This window comes from Leptinotarsa decemlineata, unplaced genomic scaffold (genome assembly GCF_025532065.1).
Source record: "Leptinotarsa decemlineata unplaced genomic scaffold, Ldec_3_MD MMD2_P_RNA_scaffold_5, whole genome shotgun sequence".
Classification (NCBI taxonomy): Eukaryota; Metazoa; Arthropoda; class Insecta; order Coleoptera; family Chrysomelidae; genus Leptinotarsa; species Leptinotarsa decemlineata.
This window is the reverse complement of record NW_027412532.1, coordinates 11,804,350-11,817,928: the sequence shown is the minus strand read 5'-3', so window position 1 is coordinate 11,817,928 and position 13,579 is coordinate 11,804,350. Positions and strand designations below refer to the sequence as shown.

Below are 13,579 nucleotides of genomic sequence, written 5' to 3'. Positions count from 1 at the left end.
AAGAGGACCTGAATTCGTGTTATAATTCGAAGAGAAATTTCATTACTTTTTGGTCAGCATTTTTAAAAATTTACCCCTATTCAATTTCAAAATGGGTCAGATTCTTGACAAAAATTTTCAAAAAGTCAAAAGAACATTTGACCAACGATGGGCATCATTGCCAACCAGGTGGCAAGCGAAAGCCATACATCAAAGCCAAGAATTCCCAAATTTTACCGTAAACATGAAAAATTGCAAAAAATCAACTTCAAATTTAATGCTTTCAAAACCTGTACCTGGGTCCACCGACTCTATTCTATTTGAGAGAAGATTTTCTTATACACCTTTTATTGTAAAATCCCGTTGAAAGCATTTTTTATAGTACATACGAAGTCAATCCGAACAGTACCGGATCTGATAAATTTACTAATTAATACCATATAAAACCTCCTACATGGGAATAATTATTAGAATTTGTATTATTCCACGCCGCCCATGTCATGCAAAGAAACTGCCGACGTTCGGTAACAATTAAGTTTTGATGCCATTCGAATTAACTTCGTATATACACACATATGGTAGTCTTGACTATTCGCATTGAAAAAGAGCACTCGATTACAACACTATAACGTTAGATAATTATATCAATAAACAACGCGTTCTTTACCCTGTGACAATATTTTTGTTTTTCATCCGAAGAATTGAGGAAAGTCAGGTATCTTCATCAGACAAAATGGCAACAAGGCCATGTCACAATTCAATTGCTTATTAAAATCTGTGGTATGTCGTTAGAATGTGAAAAATCGATTTCCTGATTATTGTCAATATGAAAGTTTTGCTAAATTGATGTTGATCTGGCGACTTTGGTATTTTGGTCTACTTGTATGTGTAAATCATTCACATCTAACTGAGGTGCAAGTTTTGTGTTTGCTGTTTGATTTTTCTCAAATCATATGACTCAACACAAATACGGTGTGAGAGTACAAATGGTCATATTAACTTATTTGATAATTTGACAATATATTGTCAGTATATCAATAAAAGTCCATCCACAGTCTATCCTATCGAAGATGAACCTTTTTTTCAGTTGTCAATATACAGACTTTCAGCTAAACATATGTTTTCTCACAAAAATCATTCGCCTTTAAAATTACTCTATTTTCTATGCCTTCTCACGTCATTAGAAACATCTATACGAGTTTTACAAAACAGAATATGTCTACCATATGTTCCCACAAGTCTAGCGCTAGCGAAGTAGAGAAAAACCTCAGTAAGAAAGAATAGTCGAAAGTACAAAAACCCACAGGAGCATAGGCACAATTTTTGAAATTATTGGTATTCGGAAAAGAAACGAACTACGTCATTTCTCGAATGAGATTTCAATGGGGTTACTCTTGAAGCTACCGTATGTAAACACATTCTCATTACAACTATAATTGTCGAATACGAGTTACATCATAAGTTCGGATGTTACATTCAAATTGACTACACATATGCTAGTCTTGACTATTCGCATTGAAAACGAGCGCTCGATTACAACATTATAACGTTAGATCATTATATCAATAAACAACACGTTCTTTACTCTGTGACAATATTTTTGTTTCCATTCCGAAAAATTGAGGAAAGTCAGACGTAGATATCCAGATATCTTCATCAGACAGAATGGCAACAAGGCCCTGTCACAATTTAATTGCTTATTAAAATCTGTGCTCTGTCGTTAGAATGTGAAAAATCGATTTTCTGACTATTGTTAATATAATAGCTCTGCTAAATTGATGTTGATCTGGCGACTTTGGTATTTTGGTCTACTTGTATGTGTAAATCATTCACATCTAACTGAGGTACAAGTTTTGTGTTTGCTGTTTGATTTTTCTCAAATCATATGACTAAACACAAATACGGTATGAGAGTACAAATGGTCATATTAACTTATTTGATAACTCGACAATATATTGTCAGTATATCAATAAAAGTCCATCCACAGCCTATCCTATCGAAGATGAACCCTTTTTTCAGTTGTCAATATACAGACTTTCAGCTAAACATATGTTTTCTCACTAAAATCATTCGCCTTTAAAATTACTCTATTTTCTATGCCTTCTCACATCATTAGAAATATCTATACGAGTTTTACAAAACAGAATCTGGCTACCATGTGTTCCCACAAGTCTAGCGCTAGCGAAGTAGAGAAAAACCGCAAAAAGAAAGAATAGTCGAAAGTACAAAAACCCACAGGAGCATAGACACAATTTTTGAAATCATTGGTATTCGGAAAAGAAACGAACTACGTCATTTCTCGAATGAGATTTGAATGGGGTTATTTGAATGGGGTTATTCTTGAACCTACCGTCTGTAACACATACTCATTAGAACTATAATTGTCGAATACGAGTTACATCATACATGTGGGTCTAATTCGCACTAGTTTCATTCTGTCATTCCCACCAAAAATTCTTCGCTCGCCTCGCTCGATCAAAATGTTTCGAGAAAAGATAGCAAATAACGAGGTAAATAACTTCTGGACGGTATGCCATCAAATCACAACTATCATATAAATAATCGAAAATCGTAAATGTGTAATATTCACCGTACGGGTTGGTATTCCTGACCTGAGATTATCTAAGAGGATTTAAGTTGGCATACTTGATGATTTATTTCGTATAAAGGAGGTAACTTTACTATATATTAATAAAAGTGTTCAGATTAATTTGATCAGTCTCAGGTGAAGTTTAGTTTATACCGACCATGGATGTGTTTTCGGTTGAACAAGATATTCCCGCTTCCAGTGGCCCTACAACAATCGATGGGGGTAATGCTGACGCCAGAAAATGATTCGTCGGAGAAATGCATTTCAAAGCCGGTGAAAAAGAATTACGTGAGCACTCTGAACAGTACGGTGAGATTGAACATATTGTTACGTCCTTGCGTTTTATTAAATTCGATTTTGCGTGGGTGGATAATATATAAGTAAATAACCAGTGGTACGCTTATTCAAACTCAATATCTTTATTCAACTACACAATTTACACTTTTACTAATCGCAATACTTCAATTCACACTGTATAGCCTTCCTCGCTGTTGGATCAGAATTTCCGCGCTCTGATTTCAGACTACTCGTGTTTGCCTGTCGGCTGCCTTATATACCGCTAGTCTAGGATCTCGAACATTCTGTTGTCTTCGATTCGTTCCGCTAACTTCGCTATGTGTTCCACATTATTCCGGTTCATTCGATGGATGTTCGGGTTACATATAATTCATCACAATGTACTCCATCATAACATCAAAGGAGAGAAATCGCAATGCATCATAACGCTGCAAGATCATAATCGTAATATACAAAATACGTAATGCAGAGAAACGTAAGCCGTCATAATCGCAATTAATCATAACGTAAAACAACAGAACGTACTTTGTCATAAAGTACAAATTCATAACGTACTTATAGAAACGTTAACCGATTATAATCGTAATGCATCAAGTCTGTTGCACAATAGCTTACCGGTGCCATAGTCGATGGGCCGAACACAAATATTCTAAGTAGAATAACCATCATAATTAATTGATGTTTCGAACTAATATTAAACGTTTCCTAATTTTTAATTGATAATGGAATTGTTATTGAAAGATTCAGTGTAATTACTAGACAGATGATTGATAATAACACAACACAACAAAAAAATATTTTTTGAATGTTTCCTTCACTAAATTAGTCAATTTCTACTAATTTTGGGGTGATAAAAACGAAAATAACAATGAAAAATTTTTATTAGCTCTGGTTTTTGAGATACACAGAACTTAATCTTAAAGAGTAGTTATACTATACGTGAAAAGTGAAAGTACATAAAACAATATTGTTATGTTTCTTTTAGAATATTTTAAGTACAAAATTAATAAAAAAAACATTATTCTTAGTGTTTTGACAAATAAAAGAAGTTTGTACCACCAAATTTCAATCAAGTCCATCCGATTCATTGTAAGATCGCTGTCGTTTAGCTTGTCTTTTATAAAACACTTCTGGAGCATCCCTACACACAGACCAGCAGTAGTCTGCAAGCATTGCTTCATTCCAACGGCCCTGATATCTCTGTTCCATTAAGGCAATGTCTTGATGGAATCTTTCTCCATGTTCGTCACTCACAGCTCCACAGTTTTGTGGGAAGAAATTAAGATGAGAGTGAAGAAAATGAATTTTTGCATCCAAGTTGGTGGTAAGCTTGAAGAAGCTCTTTAACCAATGCTGTGAAGTTATCATCTCTTTTGTTACCTAAAAACCTATGTACAACCCCCTTAAAGGCTTCCCAGGCTCTTTTTTCATTTCCTGTTAAAATCATGTCAAAAGCAGGATCATTTACGATTTCACGGATTTGAGGCCCAATAAAGATGCCTTCTTTGACTTTAGCATCACTCAACCTGGGAAACTTTGCTCTCAAGTACTTAAAAGCTTGTCCTTCCTGGTCTATGGCCTTCACAAAGTTTTTCATTAGTCCCAACTTAATATGTAATGGGGGAAGGAGAACATCCTTAGGATCTACAAGAGGCTCGTAAACTACATTTTTCTCATTAGGGTTCAGGTCTCGTGTAGGCCAGTTCATTTTTTTATAGTGAGATTTTCTATCCCGACTGTCCCACAGACACAAAAAACAACAGTACTTGGTGAACCCTAATTGCATTCCTAGGAGTATAGCAATGACTTTCAGATCACCACAGATGTGCCACTTGTGTTGTTCATATTTGATTGATTGGAGAAGTGTTTTCATATTTATATACGTTTACTTCATGTGAACTGCATGACCTATAGGAATAGAGGGTAGCTGATTTCCATTATGCAGAAGTACAGCTTTTAAGCTTAGTTTTGAAGAGTCTATAAACAGTCTCCATTCAGATGGAGTGTGATCCAAATTCAGAACAAACTACGAGGTTTTCTTTTTTCTCAAAAAAATTTAATTTTGAAAGCTTATCCCATATTTTAATTACACTATTCATGGAAATAATCCAACATTTCCTAAATCTGACTCGATTTGTGACATTTTTGTTCTCTGAATTGAAAATTTCAAGAATTTTCAAAAACGTTAGAGCCTCTTCAAAAAAATCTAATTGGAAGTTTTTTACCACCGAGCTCAAATTCAGATTCTTCTGAAGTGACCCCTTATAACTTTGACAATTCATAAAAGTTAGAGCCCATGTCACTCACAGTGCCAACAACATGCAGACCTATATTGGATAATTTAGAAATGCACTCATCCAAAATATCACGTAGATTTTTTGCTGGTAGCTGTGACTCAATGAAAAAAAAAAGCAATCGGTTGTTTCCAGGGAGAATAAAGTCCTCTAGCCATAATAACGAGAATATTTCTACACATGGAATTCCTCTTATTTGCCTCTCCAATATCTTCGTAACCAATAATTTCATCACTTCCTATATAAAAAAAAAGATTGGATTTTACAGCCATCTCATCTATAGATATCACACATCGCTTGTCCTGTTCGAGCATTGTTCTAATTTTAATTTCAAGTGCCTTAAATATTGCTGAATTTTCCAAGCCCGGCCTACATGATATGTTTTGGGTCATCCTTTGCAAACATCGTTTTGTTGGAAGAGTCAATAACTTGCTAAGACGTATATGATTCTTAGAACTTGAAAAGTAGTTGATCAAAGCAAACTGCTTCACTTCTGAAGAATATCTGCGAGATAAAGGTTTCTTGTTCTTTTGTACAACATACGATTTTATCACTTTCGATAAAGGATTCTCAAGAAACGCATCAAACCCTTTTAAAAACGTATTCACTGATAAACCTGTTGTCGCTTTAGATCCCTTGGTGATTTTCTCCCTTCGTAAAATTTTCAATTTACTTCGCACTGTTCGTTTTCGTGGAGTATTGCTGCTTAATTTCAACTCAGTTTGCTCTTGCTTAAATAGCATAATTTTAATGTATACCGAGTTATAGTCTATTTCAAAAGAGTGTAGAGTAATAAAATCTCATTAAGTATTCAAAAGCGCTACAGGGTGATCCGTCAATAAATTCTGTCACTTCCCTAGTCCGCATTGCAAAATTATGTCGTTTCATAAAGAGCAGGTAGGTATCACCCTGTTTTAAGGGATTTGTCCATTGTTATCGACGGATAAATACTGAGCCAGAGGCGCGCTAGTGGGATAATTGCCAAAAGAATATGCATTCATAAAAATTATATTAAAGGAAATAAAAATTCAATACAGCAGAACAGTGTTATTAAAGAAATATAAAATGTAACAATAAAATATATACGAACCGAAATCGGGAAATACTCACAAACACACACGAACGAACTTTACGTATTGAAACACTTGTGGGGACTTTAAATCAATTTATTCACAAGAACGACAAGAACTTTACTGGATACGTTATTACAATTTGACACTTGAACAATACTAAAACTGTGAACTTCCCTTAACGTTTAACAACACTCTATTTATACCCTAATTGAATGTTCTAGAGATTACTAGGTACAATTTTCGAGAACCTTCCGAAAAAATAATTATTCAGACTACCCTTAATTCTAAACCCTAACCTAAGCAAAAGTGTCACTGTCACTGATACACTGGTCTCTGTCCAGATTGCTTATCCCGCTACAGTATATTTACAATTCAATTAAATTATTCTACATCAGTATAGTCTTCATCCGAAGAACTGTCATCATCCCCTGGTGTTATAATTATAGGGTCAACCACCTGATCGACCAAGTTGTCCAGTTCCCACATTTTATCTTCCTCTTTTAAAACATGCTGGATTGCTTTTTGCCAGTTTTCTGATGTGATTTCCATAATGGCTTGATCAAACAATACCTTGACATCTTTCATTTTAAATGTGGTATTGTGCCTTGCAACATATCCTTTAACTTGTGCCCATATAAGTTCTATAGGATTTAATTCACAATGATATGGCGGTAGGCGCAGCACAGTTACTTTATACTTTTCTGCTACATCTTCTACGGCATATTTCATGAAGCGAGATTTATGTTGTTTTACTATGGCTAGTAGTTCCTTCTTTACTGAATTCGTCTCAAACTGAATACCTTTTTTTGACAGCCAGTTAATAATTTCTTGCTTTCTCCAAGCTGAAGTTGGTACCTTCTCTAAGCGCCTTGAATGGTAGCTTGCATTATCCATAACCACGACCGAATCAGCTGAAAGAAATTTTAACATTTCCCCGAAGTAGTCTTCGAAGACATCCGAATTCATGTCCTCATGATAATCTCCCGTCCGGCACGACTCAGAGCTTAACAAACCTTCTTTTAAAAATCCGTCTTCGCTTCCAATGTGAGCAATTATAAGCCTCTTCCCTTTTCCCGAAGGCACTTTAATACCCGTCGAAAGGCCTTCTATGAAAGCTTGGCGAGAACTTGTTATATTTTTATCTTGCCACATTTTTTTGACTATATAACCACGTCTCATCAAGATAAAAAATTTTCTTTTGCTCTCTGCGGTACTGCTTTATAGTTGTCAAATATTTTCGTCTCCAGCAAACAATTTCATCACTTTCCAGTAATAGTGCCTTTCGATTATGCTTTTCCCAGGCAAAATTCATACTTTTTAAAGTTTTCCATAAAAGTTTTCTGGATATCAAAGGAATATCGTTATCTTGGCTTATCTCGATAAATATTTTTTCAAGAGTGGGTATTTCCTTTTTAAAATAAAACGAATGAACTTTTCTTCGAATGTCACATTTGGTGTCTTCATCTAAGATTTTTATTGGTCTTCCTGATTTTCTCTTGCATGGACTTACCTGGCCTGATATCTTTCTTTCTCGCAATAATTTAAAAATCGTGGACTGTCCAATTCCAGTCATTCGGGCACATCGCTCAACACTTTCTTGCACAGACAAACTAGGGTGATCGTGTTTTATGCAATCATATACATTTAAAATTATAACTTTTTCGCAAACAGATAGCGGAGAATTTTTTACACTTCTTTTCTTTGGAGTAAATGTCCCCATTTTATAACTTTTTCACTATTTCTATATCACAATATCACTGTACGTTTAATTGGTGTAGTAACAATTACTATTATAACTCGAATGTTTAAGACACCATTACAATATATTTAAACCCTTTTTCTTAATTACCTGGGTTTAATAGGTATTGCATGATTGGTGGGCAGGGTCAAAAAGGGATTATTATAATGACATGGCACCTCGGAACTAAGTGTTAACCCTTTTTTGAGAAATCATGCTCAAGTATATGAACCCAAATTGCATATTAAATAAGTTTACAAGAACCACTAAAATTAATCTTAATCTTTTTTTAAGAAATTTTACTTACCTAAATACATGTAGGTACTTAGTTTTAGACCAAATTACTTCCCAAAAATGGCCTTTTATTATTATCTATGTCTGTAATTTTTAATTTACTTTAATTATTAAGTTTAATAATCCTAAGATTTGCCTACGCCCATGGACGACAACGAAATTCAGGCAAATTTTATGACACTTCATGATTTATTACTCTACACTCTTTTGAAATAGACTATAGTTAGGTACCTTTTGTAACTAACTACCTATCTCATCATGTTTGCTCAGTGCTCACAGACTAATGGAGACAACTAAGCCCGAATTGACTGATAGAACTTTCAAGATGGCGACTGGGAAAAAATTAAATGGAAAGGGGGTCTTGAAACACATCTTTTTGAAGCTACTGACAAATGCTTCACAACCCTAGAATATAATGTCAATATCATCAACTACTACAAAATTTTCATTCTGCAGTAGATGGAATCTAAATGAAAATAGAGCATTGTATCATTTAATAGATGTGTAACAGATGAATTAACATTCTGATAGATATGTTGTGGAACAGAAGCATTAACTCAATATTTTCAGTAAGTATTACTACACACAAGAATCTTTCATGATAGAGGTGAAGATTGTACACCAAGTTATACTAATGTATATGTTGATCGAATGCAAAAACATTTTAATTTCACACCGAATTCAGAAAAAATATTCATTAAAAGTATATTCTTTTCACCTTAGCTAAATATCTTTCGCTTTCTATGCATGTCTGACAGTTATTTCTTTTCTTGAAACATTGAATAAATATTTTTTTCAACAGTCCCACCCACCTATTTCCTGAAGGTATCTGAAATATATTTAACATCAGTTGCGTCCAAATCAAATGCAAATCACTAAATTAAGCGCATACTTGTTAGATTTCAGAATTATACTGCACTCACCTACATACGTTTTTTTTCAATGAGTGTTTTGGTTTGGTTTTTTTTTTTAAATATTTATAATTGGGTAGATTCAAAGTATTGAATCAATGTGATGAAACTAGGAACCTGATTTTGGAACCTTGACACCATCAAAGTCCCACTTGTTACAGAATACAAAGTTATATTGATAGTTTCGTAATTATTTTTGTTTTCTTATTAACAATTTGAAAGCTTCAGAGAGAAAATAGATGCAAATAAATCGATCTGAAATATATTCATGATAATAATATTCAAACACTTTTAAAGTTTAAAGAAAACACAGATCGAATCAACCATTAGCAATGGCCGATGGCTAATGGCCAACTCGTTCACAATTAGTTTTATGGTGTAAATTTCCCAAATTTCACTTAACATTATAATGCAGAATTATGAAAAATTGGAAACAATTAAATAATGAATTCAAGTATTTCATCATATTTAAACTTCTTCAGTATCATAGGGCTCTTCTTAGATCTTCGATGAGTTCAAAACTTCAACTTCCGCCATTATTCCCAAATAGTATAAGCAAGCGCATGGACTATAGGATTATGACAAAGTACGTTATGATACTTTACGTTATGATGTTTTATGAAGTACGTTATGATGCGTTGCTGGTATGATGCATTGTGTTTATGATCGAATGATATTATGATGCGTTAGCGTTATGTATTCCGTATACGTATTCCGTATACGTTATGATGAAGTATATTATGATGGATTACGTTATAAAACTGTACATTATGCCGCTGTACGTTTCTATCTTGTACTAAATGATCAATTGCGATTTCTATCGTTATCGTTATGATGATGGAGCTATCGTTATGATGGAGTAAATTTCTGTGTATTACAATTTCTATCTTGTACATTATGATGCATTAGGTGTCCCCTTTCGAAGCAGCCGGCGATTATATTACCAACGGCAAAAAAGTTGACCCCAAAAAGGCAAAGGGTAGACAGGGCAAAATCTTTGTTGGTGGATTATCTACTGAGCTTACCGATGACGACATCAAATCTCATTTCGCGCAGTTTGGAACCATAGCAGACACTAAGATGCCCTTCGACAAAGTAAAAAACCAACAAGAAGGATTTTGTTTCATGATTTTCGAATCCGAGCTAGTAGTTAGGGACTTTATTGAAAACCCGAAACAAACTATTAAGGATAGGGAAGTTGATGTGAAGAGGGCCAATTCTAATCAACTGAGTGGATTTCCAAAGTGATACCGGTGGCTCAGATACTCCAGCTTCTGTTAACGCAGATATTCCGGCTTCTGTTAGCGCAGCTATTGCTTCCAGTGGCCCTCCAACAGTAGATGGTGGTAATGCCTACGCCAAAAAATTATTCGTCGGAAGAATGCATTTCCAAACCAGTGAAAAAGAATTACGTGAGCACTTTGGACAGTACGGTGAGATTGAACACATCAAAATCACAATAGATCCTACTACTGGACGGTCAAGAGGCTTCGCTTTCATCATGTTTAAATCGGTTGAATCATTGAGCAGTGCTGAAGCAGCCGGCGATCATATTATCAACTGCGAAAAAGTTAAACCCAAAAAGACAAAGGGTAGACAGGGCAAACTCTTCGTTGGTGGATTAACTACTGAGCTTACTGATGACGACATCAAACCTCATTTCGCGCACTTTGGAACCATAGCAGACGATCATATTATCAACGGCAAAAAAGTTTGCCCCAAAAAGGCAATGGGTAGACAGGGCAAAAACTTCGTTGGTGGATTAACTGCTGAGCTTACCGATGACGACACAAAATCTCATTTCGCGCAGTTTGGAACCATAGTAGACACTCAGTGTTTTGACGTACGATTGTTTTATCGTCCGTATTTGAGTTACACACAAGGCTTGCACTAAGTCTTGTGTCAAATAAAAGGAATGCGAAGATAGCACAGACAAGTGTTTATTTCAACTGTTCTCTACAAGGTTTCAACTTATACTGACTTAATTTTAAATTTACAATATCGAACTGAGATTTGAGCAACTTACTATGGTAGGAGAATAATTCGGGGGTGGAGGCACCTCATTGGGTAGACATTTGAAAAGGCCCACCCCACAGATGAAAAGATTCACAGATGCCAACCTTTTCAGTTGCTACAGCTAGATGGAAATATTCATGAAAGAAATATTACAGAACCAGACTTAATCCTTTGTGTAATATTAGAAAAACCCAAGAGAGCAAATACAATAGGGTCCTTTCATAATTCTACTAATTTCAAATATTTCTCTAGATTTGTGATGGATTACGGAGCAATAGATAAGCTGGCCATTTATAAGCTTTTAAGGATTTTGAGGGATACAATCTTAGGTATAAAATCTAATTAAAATTCAAATGCTTAAGAATTTCGAAGTACTAATCTTACGGCTTGGTATTTTATAACTCAATCCCGTTAAAAGGCGCAATATGATAAAAATAATAAAATGTGAATTTAATAAAAATTGTACTATCAATATAATAATTGAGATGAGACTCAACATTGCCGCCCCCCTTGAACTACTGAGTTCAAAGAAATGAGAGCATTAGGGAACCGCTAGTCTATCGGCAGTGGGCATAGTTTCTTGCTGCACCGCTTATATTCGCCGTTCTTGGTCCTCACGGTTGCAACTCGTATGACGCCATCCGGACCCGGATGTGTAGCTATGATGCGGCCAACGGCCCAGGCCAATGGTGGCAGATTGTCTTCATGCATGATAACCAGATCGCCAACTTGAAGTTCAGGTCCTTTGGTTTGACGGTGAAGACTGATGATATTGTTGAGATATTCATGATGCCATCGATTCCAGAAGTGCTGTTTCAGCTTCTGAGCGTGCTGCCATGCTGAGAGGCGGTTTGCAGGGAGGTCCGCCAAATTTTCCTGTGGAAACGAAGTCAGTGGACCACCAATGAGGAAATGACCAGCGGTCAAGGGAAGGAGATCGTTAGGGTCGGAAGACATGGCGGAAAGTGGTCGGGAATTTAATATCGCTTCTATTTCGACAAAGTATGTCTCCAATTGATCGTAAGTTAATAGTGTGTCGCCAACAGATCGAATCAAATGTAACTTGAAAGATTTCACGGCGGCCTCCCAAAGCCCTCCGAAATGAGGTGCTCTGGGTGGTATAAAATGCCAAACTATACGTTCATGCTCAATAAACTTTTGCATAGCAGTTTTATGATCTGTGGATTCGAATAACTCTTGAAGCTCACGATTAGCTCCTACGAAATTAGCCGCGTTATCGGAGTGAATCTCTAGGGATTTTCCCCGTCGGGCAAAAAGACGCCTAAGGCTAGCTAAAAAAGCCTCGGTGGTGAGGTCACACACCAATTCTAAATGAACGGCCTTGGTGACCATGCATACATATATAGCTACATAAACCTTTATCTTGTTTCGATTGCGGTATCGCTTCTCTTTTATAAATAGAGGGCCACAGTAATCAATTCCTGTTTTCAGGAACGGTCGTGAAGCTAATACCCGAGCTTGAGGCAGAATGCCGGAGCCGTGATCAGCCAAGCGGGGTTTAGCACGAAAGCATCGTATACAACGATGAAGTACCTTGCGCACGGTATTACGACCGTTAACAATCCAATAGGTTTGACGGAGAGAATAGAGGGTAGCTTGGGTACCTGCGTGCTCGAGACGTTGATGTTCTTCGCGTATAAGCATATCTGTTACGTGATGAGAGCTGGGCAGCAATATAGGGTGCCGAGTTTTTTCTGGTAGCTCCGAGAGTTGAAGTCGCCCACCAACCCTGAGTAAGCCGACATCATCGAGATAGGGGTTGAGTGGGATTAGCCGGCTATTCGTGGAAATACTTTCGTTTCTCTTGAGGCAATTAATTTCTTTTGAGAATGTCGAGCACTGAATAAGCTTAATAATTAGCGTATGAGCCTCCGAGATATCCTTCAATGATAAGTTTTCGCGCCGAGGCTGGTTTTTATTACGCGTGTTGAAAATAAATCGTAGAATATATGCCACTACGCGCTGTAATTTACCGAATGAGCTATATCGTTCCAGAATGCTTGCCCCCGTTGAATTTAAAGCGATATAAGCAGTTATTTTTTCAGAGCTTGTTTTTAACTCGGGAATCTCGACTAATTGTAAAGCAGCTCCTTCGGGCCACGCACTTGACTCTAGAGGCAGCCAAGAAGGGCCTTGTGACCATAAACCATTTCGAATGAATTCGCTAGGCAGCTGGCCACGAGATATGTAATCGGCGGGATTGTCTTGAGAAAAAAGGTGGCGCCAACGACAGCATGAAGTTTTCCGCTGAACGTCTGCCACGCGGTTGGCTACGAAAGTTTTGAGTCGATGAGGGGCTGTTTGCAGCCAATGTAGGGTAATTGTGGAATCTGACCACAGGTGAACCTCGTTAATAGGCATCAAAA

At 36.3% G+C, this 13,579-nt stretch overlaps 2 protein-coding genes across 2 annotated transcripts in view; one reads left to right on the top strand and one right to left on the bottom strand.

Annotated features, from left to right (window-relative positions):
* The window catches only part of pico (ras-associated and pleckstrin homology domains-containing protein pico), a 477,116-nt gene that overhangs the window by 212,116 nt on the left and 251,421 nt on the right, over positions 1-13,579 (bottom strand).
* Positions 2,728-11,579, top strand: LOC141487608 (RNA-binding protein squid-like). The gene is made up of 2 exons (XM_074186761.1): positions 2,728-2,791; positions 10,409-11,579. The coding sequence occupies exons 1-2, from the start codon at positions 2,728-2,730 to the stop codon at positions 11,068-11,070; spliced, it is 726 nt and encodes a 241-aa protein (XP_074042862.1). The 3' UTR covers positions 11,071-11,579.

Coding starts and splice junctions, on each gene's coding strand:
- LOC141487608 (XM_074186761.1), top strand. CDS start 2,728: ATGGATGTGTTTTCGGTTGAACAAGATATTCCCGCTTCCAGTGGCCCT. Junction 2,792..10,408: donor CCCTACAACAATCGATGGGG/GTAATGCTGACG, acceptor TAATCAACTGAG/TGGATTTCCAAAGTGATACC.